This window comes from Gossypium hirsutum, chromosome A11 (genome assembly GCF_007990345.1).
Source record: "Gossypium hirsutum isolate 1008001.06 chromosome A11, Gossypium_hirsutum_v2.1, whole genome shotgun sequence".
NCBI lineage: Eukaryota > Viridiplantae > Streptophyta > Magnoliopsida > Malvales > Malvaceae > Gossypium > Gossypium hirsutum.
Genome location: NC_053434.1, coordinates 11306898 through 11323531, shown reverse-complemented (window position 1 = coordinate 11323531; position 16634 = coordinate 11306898). Strand labels below are relative to the sequence as shown.

At 33.4% G+C, this 16634-nt stretch overlaps 2 protein-coding genes, 1 non-coding gene and 1 pseudogene across 4 annotated transcripts; 3 read left to right on the top strand and 1 right to left on the bottom strand.

Annotated features, from left to right (window-relative positions):
• The window catches only part of LOC107923998 (E3 ubiquitin-protein ligase HEL2-like), a 31303-nt pseudogene extending 20996 nt beyond the window's left edge, over positions 1 to 10307 (top strand).
• Positions 10308 to 10810: 503 nt separating this feature from the next.
• Positions 10811 to 12427, bottom strand: LOC107924000 (autophagy-related protein 8i). Its single transcript, XM_016854243.2, has 5 exons — positions 12292 to 12427; positions 12141 to 12196; positions 11775 to 11827; positions 11301 to 11419; positions 10811 to 11217 (listed from the first exon to the last, which is right to left on the bottom strand). Exons 1-5 carry the CDS (start codon positions 12329 to 12331, stop codon positions 11051 to 11053), a joined length of 435 nt encoding a protein of 144 aa, XP_016709732.1. The 5' UTR covers positions 12332 to 12427; the 3' UTR covers positions 10811 to 11050.
• A 79-nt stretch (positions 12428 to 12506) lies between these two features.
• On the top strand, positions 12507 to 12579 carry TRNAF-GAA (transfer RNA phenylalanine (anticodon GAA)). Its single transcript has one exon. It is a non-coding gene; the product is annotated as a tRNA-Phe (tRNA).
• A 988-nt stretch (positions 12580 to 13567) lies between these two features.
• On the top strand, positions 13568 to 15896 carry LOC107923999 (S-adenosylmethionine synthase 2). 2 transcript variants are annotated; one of them, XM_016854241.2, is made up of 2 exons: positions 13568 to 13882; positions 14485 to 15896. In XM_016854241.2, exon 2 carries the CDS (start codon positions 14492 to 14494, stop codon positions 15671 to 15673), a length of 1182 nt encoding a protein of 393 aa, XP_016709730.1. In that variant the 5' UTR covers positions 13568 to 13882; positions 14485 to 14491; the 3' UTR covers positions 15674 to 15896. The 2 variants fall into 2 exon arrangements, with proteins under 2 accessions (XP_016709730.1, XP_016709731.1); XM_016854242.2 differs by having other exon boundaries at positions 13574 to 13882; positions 14458 to 15896.
• The last annotated feature ends 738 nt before the right edge of the window (positions 15897 to 16634 follow it).

The window sequence follows — 16634 nt, the reverse complement described above, 5'->3', positions numbered from 1 at the left end:
CAGAGCACACACGCTCGTGTGGTCAAGGGACATGCCCGTGTAACCATAGGACATGCCTATGCTGCAGGACGTGTCTAACCCTGTGTAACTCTCTAACTTGTGCCACACAGTCTGCCACTCGCCCGTGTGTTTGGCCGTGTGATAAATTATATTTTTTTTACAATTTAGGTACAGGTTTCACACAGCCAGGCCACACGTCCGTGTGCTAGGCTGTGTGTCTCACGCGGCTGGTGGACACACACCCTTGTCTCTGACCGTGTACTCAATTTTAAACATTTTGTTTCTAAATTTTAAGATGCAGGGGACACACGGCTAAACTACATGCCTATGTTCATGGCAATTTGTTGCACATGGCTGCGACACACGCACGTGTCTCTGCCCGTGTGGACAAAAATAGGCCATTTAAAGGCCATTTTTCTCATCATTTTTACAATCAACTTGTAATAGCCGACTTTCAATAATATCGGGAATAGTGGTTCGAGACCACTAAATTCGACAAATAAGCTCGTAAATTTATTTATTTAATAATTATGAGCCAAAATGTGATTTTTGAGAGATTTTTAAATTAGTAATTTGTGTTTTATAAAGATTTATTAAGTTAAGAAATTGAGGAAAACAGGTATTGAGATCTCGATTTTATAAATCGAGCAGTAAATATTTTTATAAATATTTACGGAGCATCAATAAGATAGTATTAAAATTTCGTCAGAAAATTTCAACGTTTGGGTGGTTAATTAAATAAAAAGAACTAAATTGAAAAAGGTGTAAAAGTTGCTAAAAGGATTAAATAGCTCAATTTTCAAATGAGAAAGGACCTAAAGTGTAAATAAGCCCATAGGAGAAATTTTGCGGCAATAGCTGAGAAAAATCAAGAAATGGGTGAATTAAGGGCAAAATTGAAAAATTTCCAAAATTAACTAAATAAAAATGGGACCAAATGGGAATATCTAGAATTCTCTTCAATTCTCTTCATTTTCATCAGCTGAAAAACAACCATGGAAGAGGGTTCAAGCTGATTTTCATACTCTAGCATCATGTGAGTTTAATTCTTGCTTTCTCCTTGAAATTTTTATGTTTTTGGACTTTTACAATTGCGTCTAACTTACTATTTCATTAGTTTTTGATTCCATGGCTAATTTTTAAAATTGTTATGGATGAGTGCTGGAAGCATATGATGAGTAAACATAGAATTGAAGCTTTAATTTTAATATATGATGATTTTATCAAGTAAAATTGACGGAAATTGATTTTAGGACCTAATTATGAAAGAGTTTGGAAATAAGGTTTAGTGCTAAAGTTCTAATTTTAAAGGGTTATGAAGTAGATTAAAATTATAGAATAAAGTATTAATTGAGAAAAATTAGCTCAATTGAGGGGTTAATTGAGCAAGGACTGAATTGCATGAACTGTGAAATTTAGGGCAAAATGGAAATCAACATTTTGTACTAAAACTGTTTTAGACAGCAGCAGTAGTCTAACTTTGAAAAATCACCAAAAAATGTATAAATCGAATTATAGGATGAATAAAATATGAAATTAAATATTATTAAGTCTAGTTTCTTATAAAAGAAACGATGTAAGCAATGGAATTGTAAATAATGAGATATAATAAATTTTGTCAGACAATGTCAGAATGATTTCGGGTTCCCCTGTTTTGACTTTAGAAAATCATAAAAAATTATAAAAAAACAATTAGGGGCTTAAATTTATATGTTTAGAATCTTAAATGAGTTTATTTTCAAAAGAAACAAACAAGAACATCATTCAAATCCTGTACAAGGAGATAATTAATTTTTAGTGAAGAAGGGTCGGAACTGTTAGACAACAGAATAGGGGTGACTTCAAAGAATAAACTGTACTTATTGGTAAAACCAAAAATTCTGAAAATTTTATGATAAAAATACACGTGAGTCTAGTTTCAACAAAAAATAGCTGATCTTAATTTGGAGTTCTGTAGCTCAAGATAAAAATAATTTAGTGACTATGACACGGGTGGATAGCTTGAATATTCACATAAGTAATTAGTGAAAATTATGGATAAGGTTACCTACAAGTGTGCTATTTATACTAAGGATGTGGATGGAGAGGAGGAGGAGGAAAAATATATGAATGACTTGTGTATAAATTGATTACATGCCTGATTGTAAGCAACAAACGTTGAATTAGTAATGATATAATGTTTTATTTCATATATTCATTATTAAATTGTAAATATTGAAAAAGTATGAAAATTGAACTAAATGTTCAAATTGAGTGGAACGCAGGGTTGAGTACTTTCGTTCAGTGGCTAAGACGAATTGACGGAAAAGACCATGGTTGGACCATGGCAACATGTGATATGTGATTTCCGTATAAGACCATAGCTGGGCTATGGCATCGGAGAGATGTGATTATGTGCTTCCGTATAAGACCATATCTGGGATATAGCATCGGTGTGATATATGCTACTGCATAAGACCATATCTGGGATATGGCATCAGTGAGATATGTGATTCGTGTAAGACCATAGCTGGGCTATGGCATCGATATGTGATATGTGATTACGTGTAAAACCACAGCTGGGCTATGGTATTGATATGTGAATATGTGTAAGACCATAGCTGGTCTATGGCATCATTATGTGAAGATGTGTAAGACCATAGTTGAACTATGGCATCGAGAAAATGAAGTACTCAATTCCCTAATACGTTCACTAATTTGACAAAGTTTGGTAAGTGTTACATGGAACTATATGATATAAGGAAGTACGAGTTGATATGACATGAGTATAGAACTTGGTTGATGAAGGAATTCATTTGTAATTATATAATTGTTCATCTTGAGTGTACTGTCCATATGTATTGATATTTCAAATGATTTAATGAATAAAGTTCCAACATGAAATAAACTGAATACGAGACAAATAATTATGAAATTGAACTCGAAATTCATGAAAATGACAGTTATTGATATATGGAAACATGAGACATTGATATATGAATATGGAATATGTTTGATAAATGTGTTCATTCATAATTATGGAATTATGTATCTCATGTGTGCTATTTGAATAAAGATGATATTTCAAATACTTTGGTTATTTAAGTTCAAATATGAAATAGTATGAAATCAAGATAAGTTGTTATGAAAATATATTTAAATTACAGAGATATGGCTGATATATATTAATTGATTAGTCAATGTTGGCTTATGAATGATATAACTGTAACTAGCCATTTGTATGGCTTGTATTTAGTAAGTTTGAGATTCAAATTATTATAATTTTATCATGATTGATATGGCTACGAAATGAACAAACGATGATAATTATAAGGCTTGGTTGAATACCTTAAATTGATTCAAAAATGTATTAAAATGTTGGTGAAGATAAATGATTAAATGGGTGAGAAATATGGCTTGGAAAATAGCCTAAGTGTTAACCACACGGGCTGAGACACGGTCGTGTGTCTCAACTGTGTGAGGGACATGGCTTGGAGACACGGGCGTGTGGCTCGGCCGTGTAGTTCGATTTACATGTTGACGTCATAAACAGAAAGTTACACGTCTTGAGGACACGGGCGTGTCAAAGACACACAGGTGTGTCCCTATGTCCATACGGACGTGTGACCCTATTTCTTGAGAAAATTTCCTAAGTTTTTCCGAATCTTTTCAGAGCTCTCAGTTTAGTCCCAAATTAATCCCGATGTATGTTTTGGGCTTCGTAGACCCAATTAAGGGACGACATGCATGTGCTTGAAAAGTTTGAATTAAAAAAAAAATTATGGCCCAGTTTTTGCATGTATGTGTATGTTTAGGTCCGATAATGCCTCGTACCTTGTCCCGGCATCGGATACAGGTAAGGGGTGTTACACAACCTGCATACAAACACTCTCATATACTAATATAACCCAATCAAGCAACCAATACAAGCCAAAAATCAAGTTTTAGCCTTATTATGTCATCACATAACTCATTTGCATAAACTTACCACATTAACTCCATTCATTAATTACTATAAGATATTACTAAATACATGCATACAAACATACATATATGTATATGTGCCAGTCTTAACCATATTACAAGCTTACTTCTTTTCAATTTAAACCTATACATGTCATATAAACCTTAAAATGCATAACAAAATCTACCGGAGTTATTTGGATAGTGTGAACCGATGTTGTAACACCCTTAACCCGTATCTGCCGCTGAAATAGGGTTCAGAGCATTACTAGAATTTGCAGATCACTTAAAAAATTTCAATTAAATACTTACCGATTCAATGCATCATATAAATAAATATATTACCATTTAATCAATAGCTTGGCACTTGTCTAAGCATCAAATAACAACATTGTTAATATACTAGCACGTATTTCATATAAATTCAACATTGATATACTTATTTTCTCGACATGTCACACTTGAGTTTAATAATTGTCTTAACTTACATAATTTCTTTATATCAACATATCAAAGATAATCATATATGTACATGTCATAAAACATATCATTCTCTTACCATTTCTTCATAAGTATATATCATTCATTTCATTATATCAATATTTCATGCTCCATCATTTCCATATATTTTATGTATATTTATTCCGGTACTAGTTTATATCAAACTTAACATAAATTATATTCCATGTACCTATACTTATTTCGTTTATCTATCTTCATGGTTATTTCATACAACTATTTTGTACATATATTTCCATATGACCAGTTCTTGTAAACATTTCACACAACCGTTTCATATAACCATTCGTCATCTGATACATATTACCTGAATATCAATTGTTCAACAGATGTCATAGCGTCTCTTATCCACGGTCTTATTTATCTTTGACATGATGCCATAGTATTTTCCAACCATGGTCTTACTCATTTCCTGTCATGTTGCCATGGTATCTTTCAACCATGGTCTTATTCATTTCCCGTCATGTTGCCATGGTATTTTTCAACCATGGTCTTGTTCATTTCATGTCACGTTGCCATGATATCTTTCAATCATGGTCTTACACATTTCATATCATGTTGCTATGGTATCTTTCAACCATGGTATTACACATTTCATTTCAGAAAGCACAATCCCGCGAACCTCATCCTTATAGCGGGATTACCAGTCTAGGCTAAATCCCCTGTAATATAAACTCTTAGAGTATTGTCGGGATTACTAGTCCAAGCTAAATCCCCTGCAACGACAATTACTCTAATGAGCTTTGATCTGAATTACTAGTTCAGGCTAAATTCAGACCCTAATTCGGATTACCTATTTGGGCTAAATCCATTTTACTTCTAATCTTTAGGAGGGCTATATCAGGATAGGATCACCCGTCCGGACTAGATCTTTTTTACTGTCAATTCCTTTTCGCTCAACCGGGATTTCTTCCCTTTTTTATCAAATATATCAATGTTTCATCAATTTTCATACAAGGAATATTTAAATCATATTCACATCAATAACATACATTTCAAGTATTTAAGAATATAATTCAAGTTACACGAACTTACCTGGCGAAATTGCAAAAATATCAAGATTCAGAGGCATTTTGGTAAATTTTTTATTTTCCCCGATTGTCACCCAATCTTGATCCAAATTAATAATTGCATTTAATTTATTAATTTAATCAATAAAACAATTCATTTCCTTCATTTTGGTCAATTTTGACATTTTAAAAAATTGTCCCTATAGTTATTCTTTTATTCAATTCAGTCCTTGAGTTTAAAATATACAAATTATCCATTTTAAATGTAAACCTGTTAAAGGTGGCAACAAATAGCAGTATGTATGTTACCCGGATGAAATACTTCTCTCAATTTCTCATCCTTTTTGCTTCTGTTCGTTTGGTTGCAACTCTCAAGTCCTTCAATCTCAAACTTACTTCAAACTTTATCCGGAATTATTGCTTTGTTGCTCTAGCTTTAACAAGAGCTTCATATTTCATCCGGATAACTTGGTTCTGTTTTTCTTCCTGTGTGAAAAACCCAACAAAACCCTTGCTAGCTGAAAAGTCATATATTTATTTTCCTTCTCCTCCTTTCCATTCCACATCCTTGATTTATATAACATCCTACCAGTAACATTATCAATAATTTCACTATTTACTTATATGTATATTCAAAATTGTCCATTTGCGTCATAATCACTAAATTGTTTATATCTTGAGCTACAGAACTCGAAATTAAAATCCGCTAATTTTTCATGAAAATAAACTTACATATCTTCTTACCATAATTTTTTCAAAATTTTTGGTTTATCCAATAAGTACAGTTTATTCTTTAAAGTCACCCTTATTTTGCTATCTGATAGTTCCGACCCTTCTTTACTAAAAATTAATTATCTCATTGTACAAGATTCGGATGATGTTCTTATTTGTTTATATTGAAAATAGACTCATTCAGGATTTTAAACATATAACTTTAAGAACCTAATTATTTTTCTCTAATTTTTGATGATTTTCCAAAGTCAGAATAGGGAAACCTGAAATCAGTCTGACCTTGTCTAGCTAAATTTGTTATATATCACAATTTACAATTTAATTGCTTACACCGTTTCTTCTATGAAAAATTAGACTCAATAAAATTTAATTTCATATTTTCTTCAACTTCTAATTTGATTTCCACAATTTTTGGTAATTTTTCAAAGTTAGACCCCTGTTGCTGTCCAAAACTGTTTTAGTGCAAGATATCAATTACCATGTTTATAACATCCTTATTTTCTTTTTCTACACTATTTTCCATCACTTTCTCTTATTTTCTCTTCACTAACATATCAAGAACATAGGACCATATGTAAGGAAACTCTACATTAACATCAATCCCATGCTTTTTCAATAATATCAAACTTAAAAATATATTGAAATTATGATGTTCTTACCTTGTTCTATTGATTTCAATCTTCATCTTAATTTTCTCTCTCCCTCAGCTTTCATTTCTTGAATCCAAATTGATATTCTAACTTCCAATAGTCTCCTTAACATTTTTCTCTCTTGGTAGCTATAGAAATTCTTTTGATTTTTGGGTGAAAATGGTGAATTTTTTGTAGAAGGACCAAATTGTAAAGAAAGCAAAACTTTCTTTCTTTCTCTCTTCCTCTCACGTTAGTGCATGGGAAAGATGATGAAAATTCTTCATCTTTCCTTCCCTTTTATACTAAATAAATAATAATAAAATAATAAAATATCTCGTTAAAATAATATTTATCTAATTAAATAATTATAAAATATCATTAACATCATTATTACTTTCTAGATTTCTCTCTCTTCCAATTGACTATTTTGTCCTTTATTATCTTTTAAAATTTCATCCTTGAGTCATCATTTAATTTGATAAAATTACAATTTAGTCTCTCATAGTTCTTCACCTATTCAATTTGGTCCTAATTCATCCATTTTCCTTAGTTTCTAAATCATTCCACCCTTAAAATATTTACATTATTGGTCCTTCAAATTTTTCATATTTACACTTTAACGTCTAAATTTTTGAGTATTTACTCTTGTGCAACGAAACTTTTCTCACTTTTACAATTTAGTCCTCTCTTGAATTACTATATCATAATATACTTCCCAATATTGAAATAACTAAAATTTCCCTTTTTGTCACTTTATTTCCTTATTTTACTATATAAAGGATAATATCCTACTGTAAAAATTTTCGAGATATTACAGATGTGTTGATCTGATCCTCCAAACTTCTTGAAAATCTACAAAGAACATTGAACAACTAAAGTAAGCTTAATGAAGCTTAGTAAATTCATTGGTTTTAAACATAAATCTTACCGAACATACTAAAACAATGCATTTAAATAAATCATTCATTATTTCCTGCCAAACACAATTTCAGTTGATGAATTCATTTATTTCAAACAGATATCAAAATAACTTTAAATCTTCAGACATTTATTCGATATATCACTTAACAACCTTGTAAAATCAAAGAACGTCTTACGAATATGAATACATTGTAACCGGATCTGAACAGAAACACATAAGGGCTGAACATAAGCTCATAAGAGCTAAACAAAAACCCAGTAGGGTTAAACTGAAACTCATAAGAGTTGAACTGAAACTCATTAGGGTTAACTGAAACTAATATGAGTTAACTGAAGCTCATGTGAGCTAAATGAAAAGCAAACACGGAAGTCCGCAACAAATGCTGAATCTTGGTTTACTTGGGTGATTTACTGTACTCAATCCGGCGTTCCATCCTTTTCGAACGTTTCAATTTAATTTTCATAATTTTAATAATATTTTATTTTCAATAATAAACATAAATACCAATCATTAATTAAATAAATAACATTAAAATTTAACCATACAAACTTACCTGGACTAGTTTGTAAAATTTGTTGTAACTCAGAAACTATTCGGATAATTTCTCTTTTCCTTGATTTTCTTTGGACTTTTGATCTATAATATAAAATTATTCATTCATTAGCACATATATTTCAACTTCATTCCACTTCACGATTTATACCGTTTAATTTTTGAAATTACACATTTCCCTAAATGTTACAATTTTTACCCTTTAGTCCCTAATCAATTAACCTATCAATTGAACTTATTTTTCTCAGTTAACACTTTATTCCATCATGTTAAACTACTACACAATCTTTGAAAATTATAATTTCAACACTAAACCCTAATTCTTAACTTTTCACAATTAGGTCCTAAAAATCAATTTCTACTAAAATCACTTAATAAAATCATTATATGATAAAATTAGAGCTTTAAATTCATATTAATTCATCATAAACTTTTAGCACTCATCCATGGTAACTTTCAAAATCACTTATAAAATAAAAAACTAATGATTTCAATAGTTAGACCTAGTTGTAAAAGTCTCAAAAACATAAAAATTACATGAAATAATAAAAAAATAAGCTTACATGAAGTAAAAACTATGAAAAATCAACTTCTTGGAGACCTCCTATGGTGTTTTTGACTGAGAATTAGAAAGAAATGTCTAGATTTTTCAATTTGGTTACTTGTTTTATTTTTTAAAATTTTATCAAATTACTATTTTGCCCTTAGTTCACACTAATTTTGTCCATTTCTTCTTCCCACATGCCGTCCAGCTATTGCCCATATGTCTAATTACCTATTTGGTCCTCCCTAATTATCACTTATACTATTTAACCTTTAATTAGCAAGTTTTGCACATTTTCAATCTAGTCATTTTTATTTAATTAACTATTAAAACGTTAAAATTTTCTAACGAAACTTTAATTTTAAATCAATGACACTCCGTAAATATTTATAAAAATATTTACAGCTCAATTTATGAAATCGAGGTCTCAATACCTCATTTTCGACTCAATTTACCTAATAAATTCTTTTAAATCATTAAATTCACTAATTCAAAAATACTTCTAAAATCTCACTTGACTAATAATTATTAATTTATTAAATTTTCAAACTTACTCGTCGAATTTAGTGATCTCGAATCACTGTTTCTGACATCACTAAATATTAGCTTTACATAAGGAGTCCTCAAGCAGCCAAGTGTCGATCAGTGTAGAGGTTGTTCATACAACCAACAAATCTTTGGTAGAAAAAATGCGAGCTGCTCTTGCATATGATGAAGAAAAGTACATTGCTTTTAAAGAAATATCTGGACGGTATCATTAGGCTTAATAAGCACCGGCAGATATTTCGATTATGTTCAACAGTATGGTTTGTCGCATCTAGTTCTTGAGCTGGCTAGACTCTTCCCTGATGCTCAGAAGCAGAAAGAGCTAATTGAGACGTATAATGCTGGTTTGCGTGGCAATGATCAGCAAGTGAATGGTGATGCCCAAGGCAACGGCTGGTTTAAAGATAATAATGCCTCTAAGAAGTGGAAGGGGAAGTCTCTGGACACTACAGGAAGTAATACAAAGGATACTATGGCAAATAGTATTATGAGCAGTGTCAGAAAATTGCAGTCAAGTTACAAGCCTTCTGAGGAGGTGGAGGTTTTATCAAAGGATGACTATCGCCCTGCTAAAGGCAACTCAAGGTTATGGTTAATGAACTGCCGGTGGAATTGAATTCTACCAATAAACCCTAAATAAAAGTTGGTGGTCAAAATTACTCATTATCTGCAAAAGTTGGACCAGGGGATGCAGTTCGTGGTAGCAAGCAACGGAAGAAAACTTCAAATTTTCACCGAGAACAGCTGGGCGATGGTCAATGGCAGCACCGTTGAACTTAAAAGTTTCTGAGCCAGACCCTGATCCTGAAGCGTTAGATAACAATCTTGATAGCAGCCAAATCTCCACTGGGCAATTGCCCGTACGGGGTGTTTGGAAGAAGGGAGGAAGAAACTCTTTTCGTAAGTGATAAATCCAAGACCTAACGTAGGTCACAACTTTTTTTGGGGAATGACCTTAACTGTTATTAAACTGATCCAGTTTTGTATGATGTTACGCGTTGCCAATAGATAGAGAATATTCCATTTACGGCCTGGGTTTATAAGGACTCACAAAAACTAGCCTAGTTGTCCATTGCATTTCACCGAGAATAAGAAACCCATATCGTGGGTGTATACAAAGTTGGAAGATTTCTGGTTTGTCCGAGAATGTGTGTTTTTAAAGGTTCCTTGGTTCATAGATGCATCTGAGTTCCTTTTTCGCTATAATAAATAGTCATAATATAGTAAACCAGCAATGCGAAATTCAACCAACAAAATGAATTTTATAGGTGGCCAAATCGAAATCAAACTGATGCAAGAACTTGAAGATTATTATTATTTTATACTGGCAGTGATGTTATTAAGAAACTGTTATATGTTAACTCTAGTACCAGTGTATGAAAAAAATAACTTTCAAAAATAATAGTTTCAATAATCCTTAAGTGAGGGTCTTTCTTTTCCCATTAGACAACAGAATACAACATCATAGAAACAGAATTGAGATGTCAATACAAAGTCACACAATGAAAGCAAGATTACATATTTGTGGTCAAGTTCATTGATATTGATAACAATAACTTTTAGAATGAGTTAATGTTTTAAGGATTTACAGAATGAGTGATGCAAGCTACAACACTACAATACCTGGCTGAGCTTCAATATTGAGGATCCATCATCCAGAGAACGAAAGGAACCAAGGAACTTTACAATAATGCACAAAGCTTACACTTGGAGTAATCTGATTAGTAGCACAACCAAAGGTTTTCTCACTGCTGTAACACATATACAGAAATCCATCATCCTCTTTGAAAGATTCATAGAGAGAGTCCATAAGCGTAGCTGCAAATACAGGTCATAGCAAAAAAGCTTGAGAAACTTTCAACGCAACAGAAACATATGATATAGTCTTACTGTGGCTTTACCTGTTTGTGGCAACGTATTCTTCACAAACACAAACAGTGCTTTTCCAGGGCTCAGACGAAGTCTCAAGCTTAAGATATGAATGAATTGTCCAACAGACATGTCCCGTGGAACCAGATACCTATAAATCGAACAGTGAGGCACAGATTTACTAGGCCCTTTTATCTTTTAACAAGAATTGATTATTTGCATATCTACTCAAGACTTAAGTCTAAACTGTGGGAACTCTTAAGCGAATCCTTTTTTAGCAATTTTAGAACCGAGTTTCCCAATTATATCTTTATATCTACAGAATTCAGCATGCCACAATCTTGATAATTACATTTTTTAATAAAAAAGGAGCACCCATCATTACTAGTCTCAATGCATTAGGCAGAGTTTGTGCCTTTGAAAAAAAAAAGAGGAATTGTAAGGTAGATATACAATAAAAGCATGAAATTAAGAGCAAATTGTTGTTGGCCAACACTGAAACTTACTTTTTCTTTTCCATTTCTGGAAGATCTGCTTTTGAGTATCTTTCCACAATCACCTACAAAAATGAGAAGAACAAAAAAGGAGTATCAGAACCCCGGTTTTCAGCAATAACCAGCTAGCTAATTCCATTTTAAGAAAAAGCCATACTCCATGGAGGGGCAAAAGCGATTAAGTTCATCTCATCTCACCTGTAAATAGTATAAAGTCTTGATAACTATAATGAACCAATAATCAACAAATAAAGAACAACGTCCATAGATAAAAAACTTAAATTGATCATATTTATAGAAAAAAAACACAGACAGAATTCTGGGAATACAAAGGTTTGACCAAAAGAAACGTCGAAGGAGAGGAATCGGAAAACTTACAGGGACCCGATTGGGATATTTGGCAATGATATCGCGGGATTCTTCAAGCCTTTGGTCTGCGAGTCAATTTAGAACAAAGAACCAACTAAATTAAGGGCCAAAAAACAGGGAAGGTTATAAGGAAGAAGGGATTTTGTTTAGAGAAGCGAACCGAAAGTGAATTCATCCTTAAAAGAGGGGATCTTTCCCATTGCAACGCAGGCGAATCGAGCCGATTGAGACTATCTTTTATAACTACACGAAACCTACAAAAATAGATGTAGACAGTAAACCGAAAAGTATTCATCGACGCTGTGTATTTATAGAACTCAAATTAAATTAAAAAAACTAAAATAATAATTTCAATATGCCAGAAGTAATCATCAAGCGGGGATAGCTCAGTTGGGAGAGCGTCAGACTGAAGATCTGAAGGTCGCGTGTTCGATCCACGCTCACCGCATCTTTTTTTTAATTTTCGTATTCCTTTCTTTGCAATAGGCAGCCTCTAGCCCATTTTAAGCCCACAATATCGACTTTTTTCTGCTTCGGAATTTGAATTGGGCTAACCCCCACATTTTTAACTCATAAATACATTCATCAAATAGTAATTTGGTGAACTTAAGCTTCCAATTGTTGTTCAACTCAAATTACAAATTATATAAATATAAATATGTAGGTTTTAGCTTGATGAAAAAGCAATCGAATTGAATCATATGTTTGTTCAAAGTGATTATTGATTTACAGCTTCAGGATGTGTGTATATATATATTGTTATGTAATTACCTAGTAATTTGTTCCAATTAATAATTAAAATTTTAATTAGTCAAATATATGACATCAATAATGTCGATACGACGATACCTTTGAGCTAAAAAAAAAAAAACTCTAAACACCTTAAATTAATTTCCTAAAAATTAAAAGAAAGTTTAATTAGCCTTTTAATTTATGGATAGATAAAAAAAGCATAAACCCAAAATCCTCTGACCAGACATGTGAAGGAAGATTGGCAAAGGGTAAAATTATTTATATCCATCCCTCCCGTTGTCATCACCTATACTATAATGTAGCTAAGCTTTTGTGGGCATCCATTCCAGAATGTTTGTTTGTTTGTTAGTTTTTGGTTCAATTCATTTATTCATTTTCAAATTTTTGAATATACTAATAATTTTTTTTATTTAAATCCAAATTTAACAAAATTTTGGATTCTCTATCCTTGATTTTTATTTATTTACCTATACCAAATAAAAGGTACAAATCCCACCTGCACTGTACACTACTTTGCCTAGTTGACGCGTTGCCATATCATTCACAAATCACAACCTACCCAATGAAGCAAACCATGAAAGCTTAATCACAAGACGAGGTTGGTGAGTGACCCAAATTTCCCGATAAATTTCGTTTTTTATAAACCTTAAATAACCAACCAATGTTTGTTTTCCATGAAAAAACAAACATGTCTCTCTCTCTCACCAAAACACTTGCAAGTTACAAGTCGCGATCCGACATATCCAACGGCTCCCGTTTTGTTTTCCCCAACTTTTTATATCAGCCGTCTGATCCTGACCTTACCAGATTCCTACCAAAACTGACTAAACCCCGTAACCAGTTAACACTTAAACGTAACATTTACATCTAATTTCGCTATAAATTTCCGGGTTCCTGGCTAGATTCTTTGTGTCGTCGAGTTCCGCTTCTTTAGAATTCTGGTCAGCTAAGCACTCTCGCAACTAAAGACTCAGATCCGTTCGGCATTATCTTTCCAGGTTGCCTTTTCTGCCCTTTTACTCTTCTTCTTCTTCTTCTTCTTCTTCTTCTTCTTCTTCTTCTTCTTCTTTATCGCTTTGTTCTGCCGTTTTTGTTTGGAGATCTTGCTTTGGTGTTTGTAGTAGCAGCGGAAAATGACTGTTCTGTCTTTGTATTCTCTCTCTCTCTAGTTAAATTGGATTGAAATGCTTGCAGATCTATGTAGTTTTCTGTTTGTTTTATGCGATTTTAGCATATTGGTTTGATGGTTTCTGGTAATTCTAAAAGGTCTGAGATTCTGAGTTTTGGCTTTTGGAATATTTTTGGAGTTTCATTGCAAAAAAAGTTCATTTTGTTTGGAGTACAACTTCGAGTTGACTTGAAGTAATCATTGCCGATTGTCCTTTACTAGATATCTTAAACTCTGATAGAATTTTTTAATTTTACTTAAAAAGTTGGTTTAGTTTTGAGTCTTCAGTAATATCTACTGGATCTGTATTTTTTTTCTCTCCAGTATCTAACATCATTATGGTTCTTTTAAATTGATGGAAGTTTATGAATTTTAATGTGATCTTTTTTTACCGTAATGATGTAGATATGTGCGTGGGTTATATGTGTGCAGGCTTAGAATGGAGACCTTTCTATTCACATCTGAGTCAGTAAACGAGGGTCACCCTGACAAGCTTTGTGACCAGATCTCTGATGCAGTGCTTGACGCCTGCCTCGCTCAGGACCCTGACAGCAAGGTTGCCTGTGAAACATGCACCAAGACTAACATGGTCATGGTGTTTGGAGAGATTACCACCAAGGCCAATGTAGACTACGAGAAGATTGTCCGTGACACATGCCGCTCCATTGGATTTGTTTCTGATGATGTGGGTCTTGATGCTGATAACTGCAAGGTCCTTGTTAATATTGAGCAGCAGAGTCCTGATATTGCCCAGGGTGTCCATGGCCACTTTACAAAGCGTCCCGAAGAGATTGGAGCCGGTGACCAGGGCCACATGTTTGGTTATGCTACTAATGAGACCCCTGAACTTATGCCCCTAAGCCATGTCCTCGCAACTAAGCTTGGGGCTCGTCTTACTGAGGTTAGGAAGAATGGGACTTGCCCTTGGCTAAGGCCTGATGGTAAAACCCAGGTTACTGTTGAGTACAACAACGATAATGGAGCTATGGTTCCGGTTCGTGTTCACACTGTCCTCATCTCCACCCAGCACGACGAGACTGTTACTAACGATGAAATTGCTGCTGACCTCAAAGAGCATGTTATCAAGCCTGTCATCCCTGAAAAGCACCTCGATGAGAAGACAATCTTCCACCTTAACCCATCTGGTCGGTTTGTCATTGGTGGCCCTCACGGTGATGCTGGTCTTACTGGACGTAAGATCATCATTGACACTTATGGTGGCTGGGGAGCCCACGGTGGTGGTGCATTTTCCGGAAAAGATCCTACCAAGGTTGACAGGAGTGGTGCTTACATTGTTAGGCAGGCTGCTAAGAGCATTGTAGCAAATGGCCTTGCCCGAAGGTGCCTCGTGCAAGTCTCCTATGCAATTGGTGTGTCCGAGCCCTTGTCTGTCTTCGTTGACAGCTACGGAACTGGAAAGATTCCAGACAAGGAAATTCTCCAAATTGTGAAGGAGAACTTCGACTTTAGGCCTGGCATGATCACAAACAACCTGGACCTCAAGAGGGGTGGCAATAACCGGTTCTTGAAGACAGCTGCCTATGGACATTTTGGAAGGGACGACCCTGACTTCACCTGGGAAGTTGTGAAGCCCCTCAAGTGGGACGAGTCTCAATCTTAAACCAAGCTTTGCCCATCCCTCCTGCTCACTGCTTACTTTATCCACAGTGCTGAATAATCCTCGTGTTTCTTACCCTATATCTAAGCCATCCCCTGAATGTTTCTAATCTACGTATGATGTGCCCCATTCATTTTTTTCCCTTTGCTATTTGTAATTTTATATTGGTTTATCTGATTTTATGCGCCCTTTATTGACACAGTAATGCATGAGAATTTTGCTTTTATATTTGATGGCCATGGAAGTAAACAATAATCAAATTATTGTTCTATTAATCTCACCTAAAGGTGGTCTACTGTTTCAGGGTTCAACAAATGCATCACAGACCTGACTACAATATTACTAAAATAGAAGCAAAAGAAAAACTTTAGAAATACAGCAGCAACAGTATGCATATGATTTGATAAAGAAAATAAGATCCTGGTTCAGGAAGCAGCTTAAATAATCAACCCATTTACATGTTTCTCAACTATGAATTATTTAGCAATGAATTATGAATGCATGAATAAATAAACACCTTAATTCCAATTACCCTTGACTTTCTCGGCTTATTCACCTTCAACCTCTTAAGCTACACATAATAACAATCACTCCAAAATTGAATGAAGAACCGATCCAAGTTCCTTGTACGCGACAGCAGTTTGAGCCATTCATAATTTATATTTAATCATATGTGTTTGAGGATCAATTGATAAACTATCTAAGTATTGAGGACTAAATGTATTATTATACGGGTTAGAAAAAGTTCACACCATCATTGTCGCCAATCATTTAACGAAAAGTGACTAAAATAAAAATAACCTAAAATATTAGTGATTAAATTGAAATTTTTTATAATTGTGTGACCAAAAAAATATTAATAATTGAGTGGCTAATTCTATAATTTACTCTTACAATAATAAAAAATTTCGAGTTAGAAAATTTAATAAACAAAGAACAAATCCCAGTAAATAGATTAAAATAA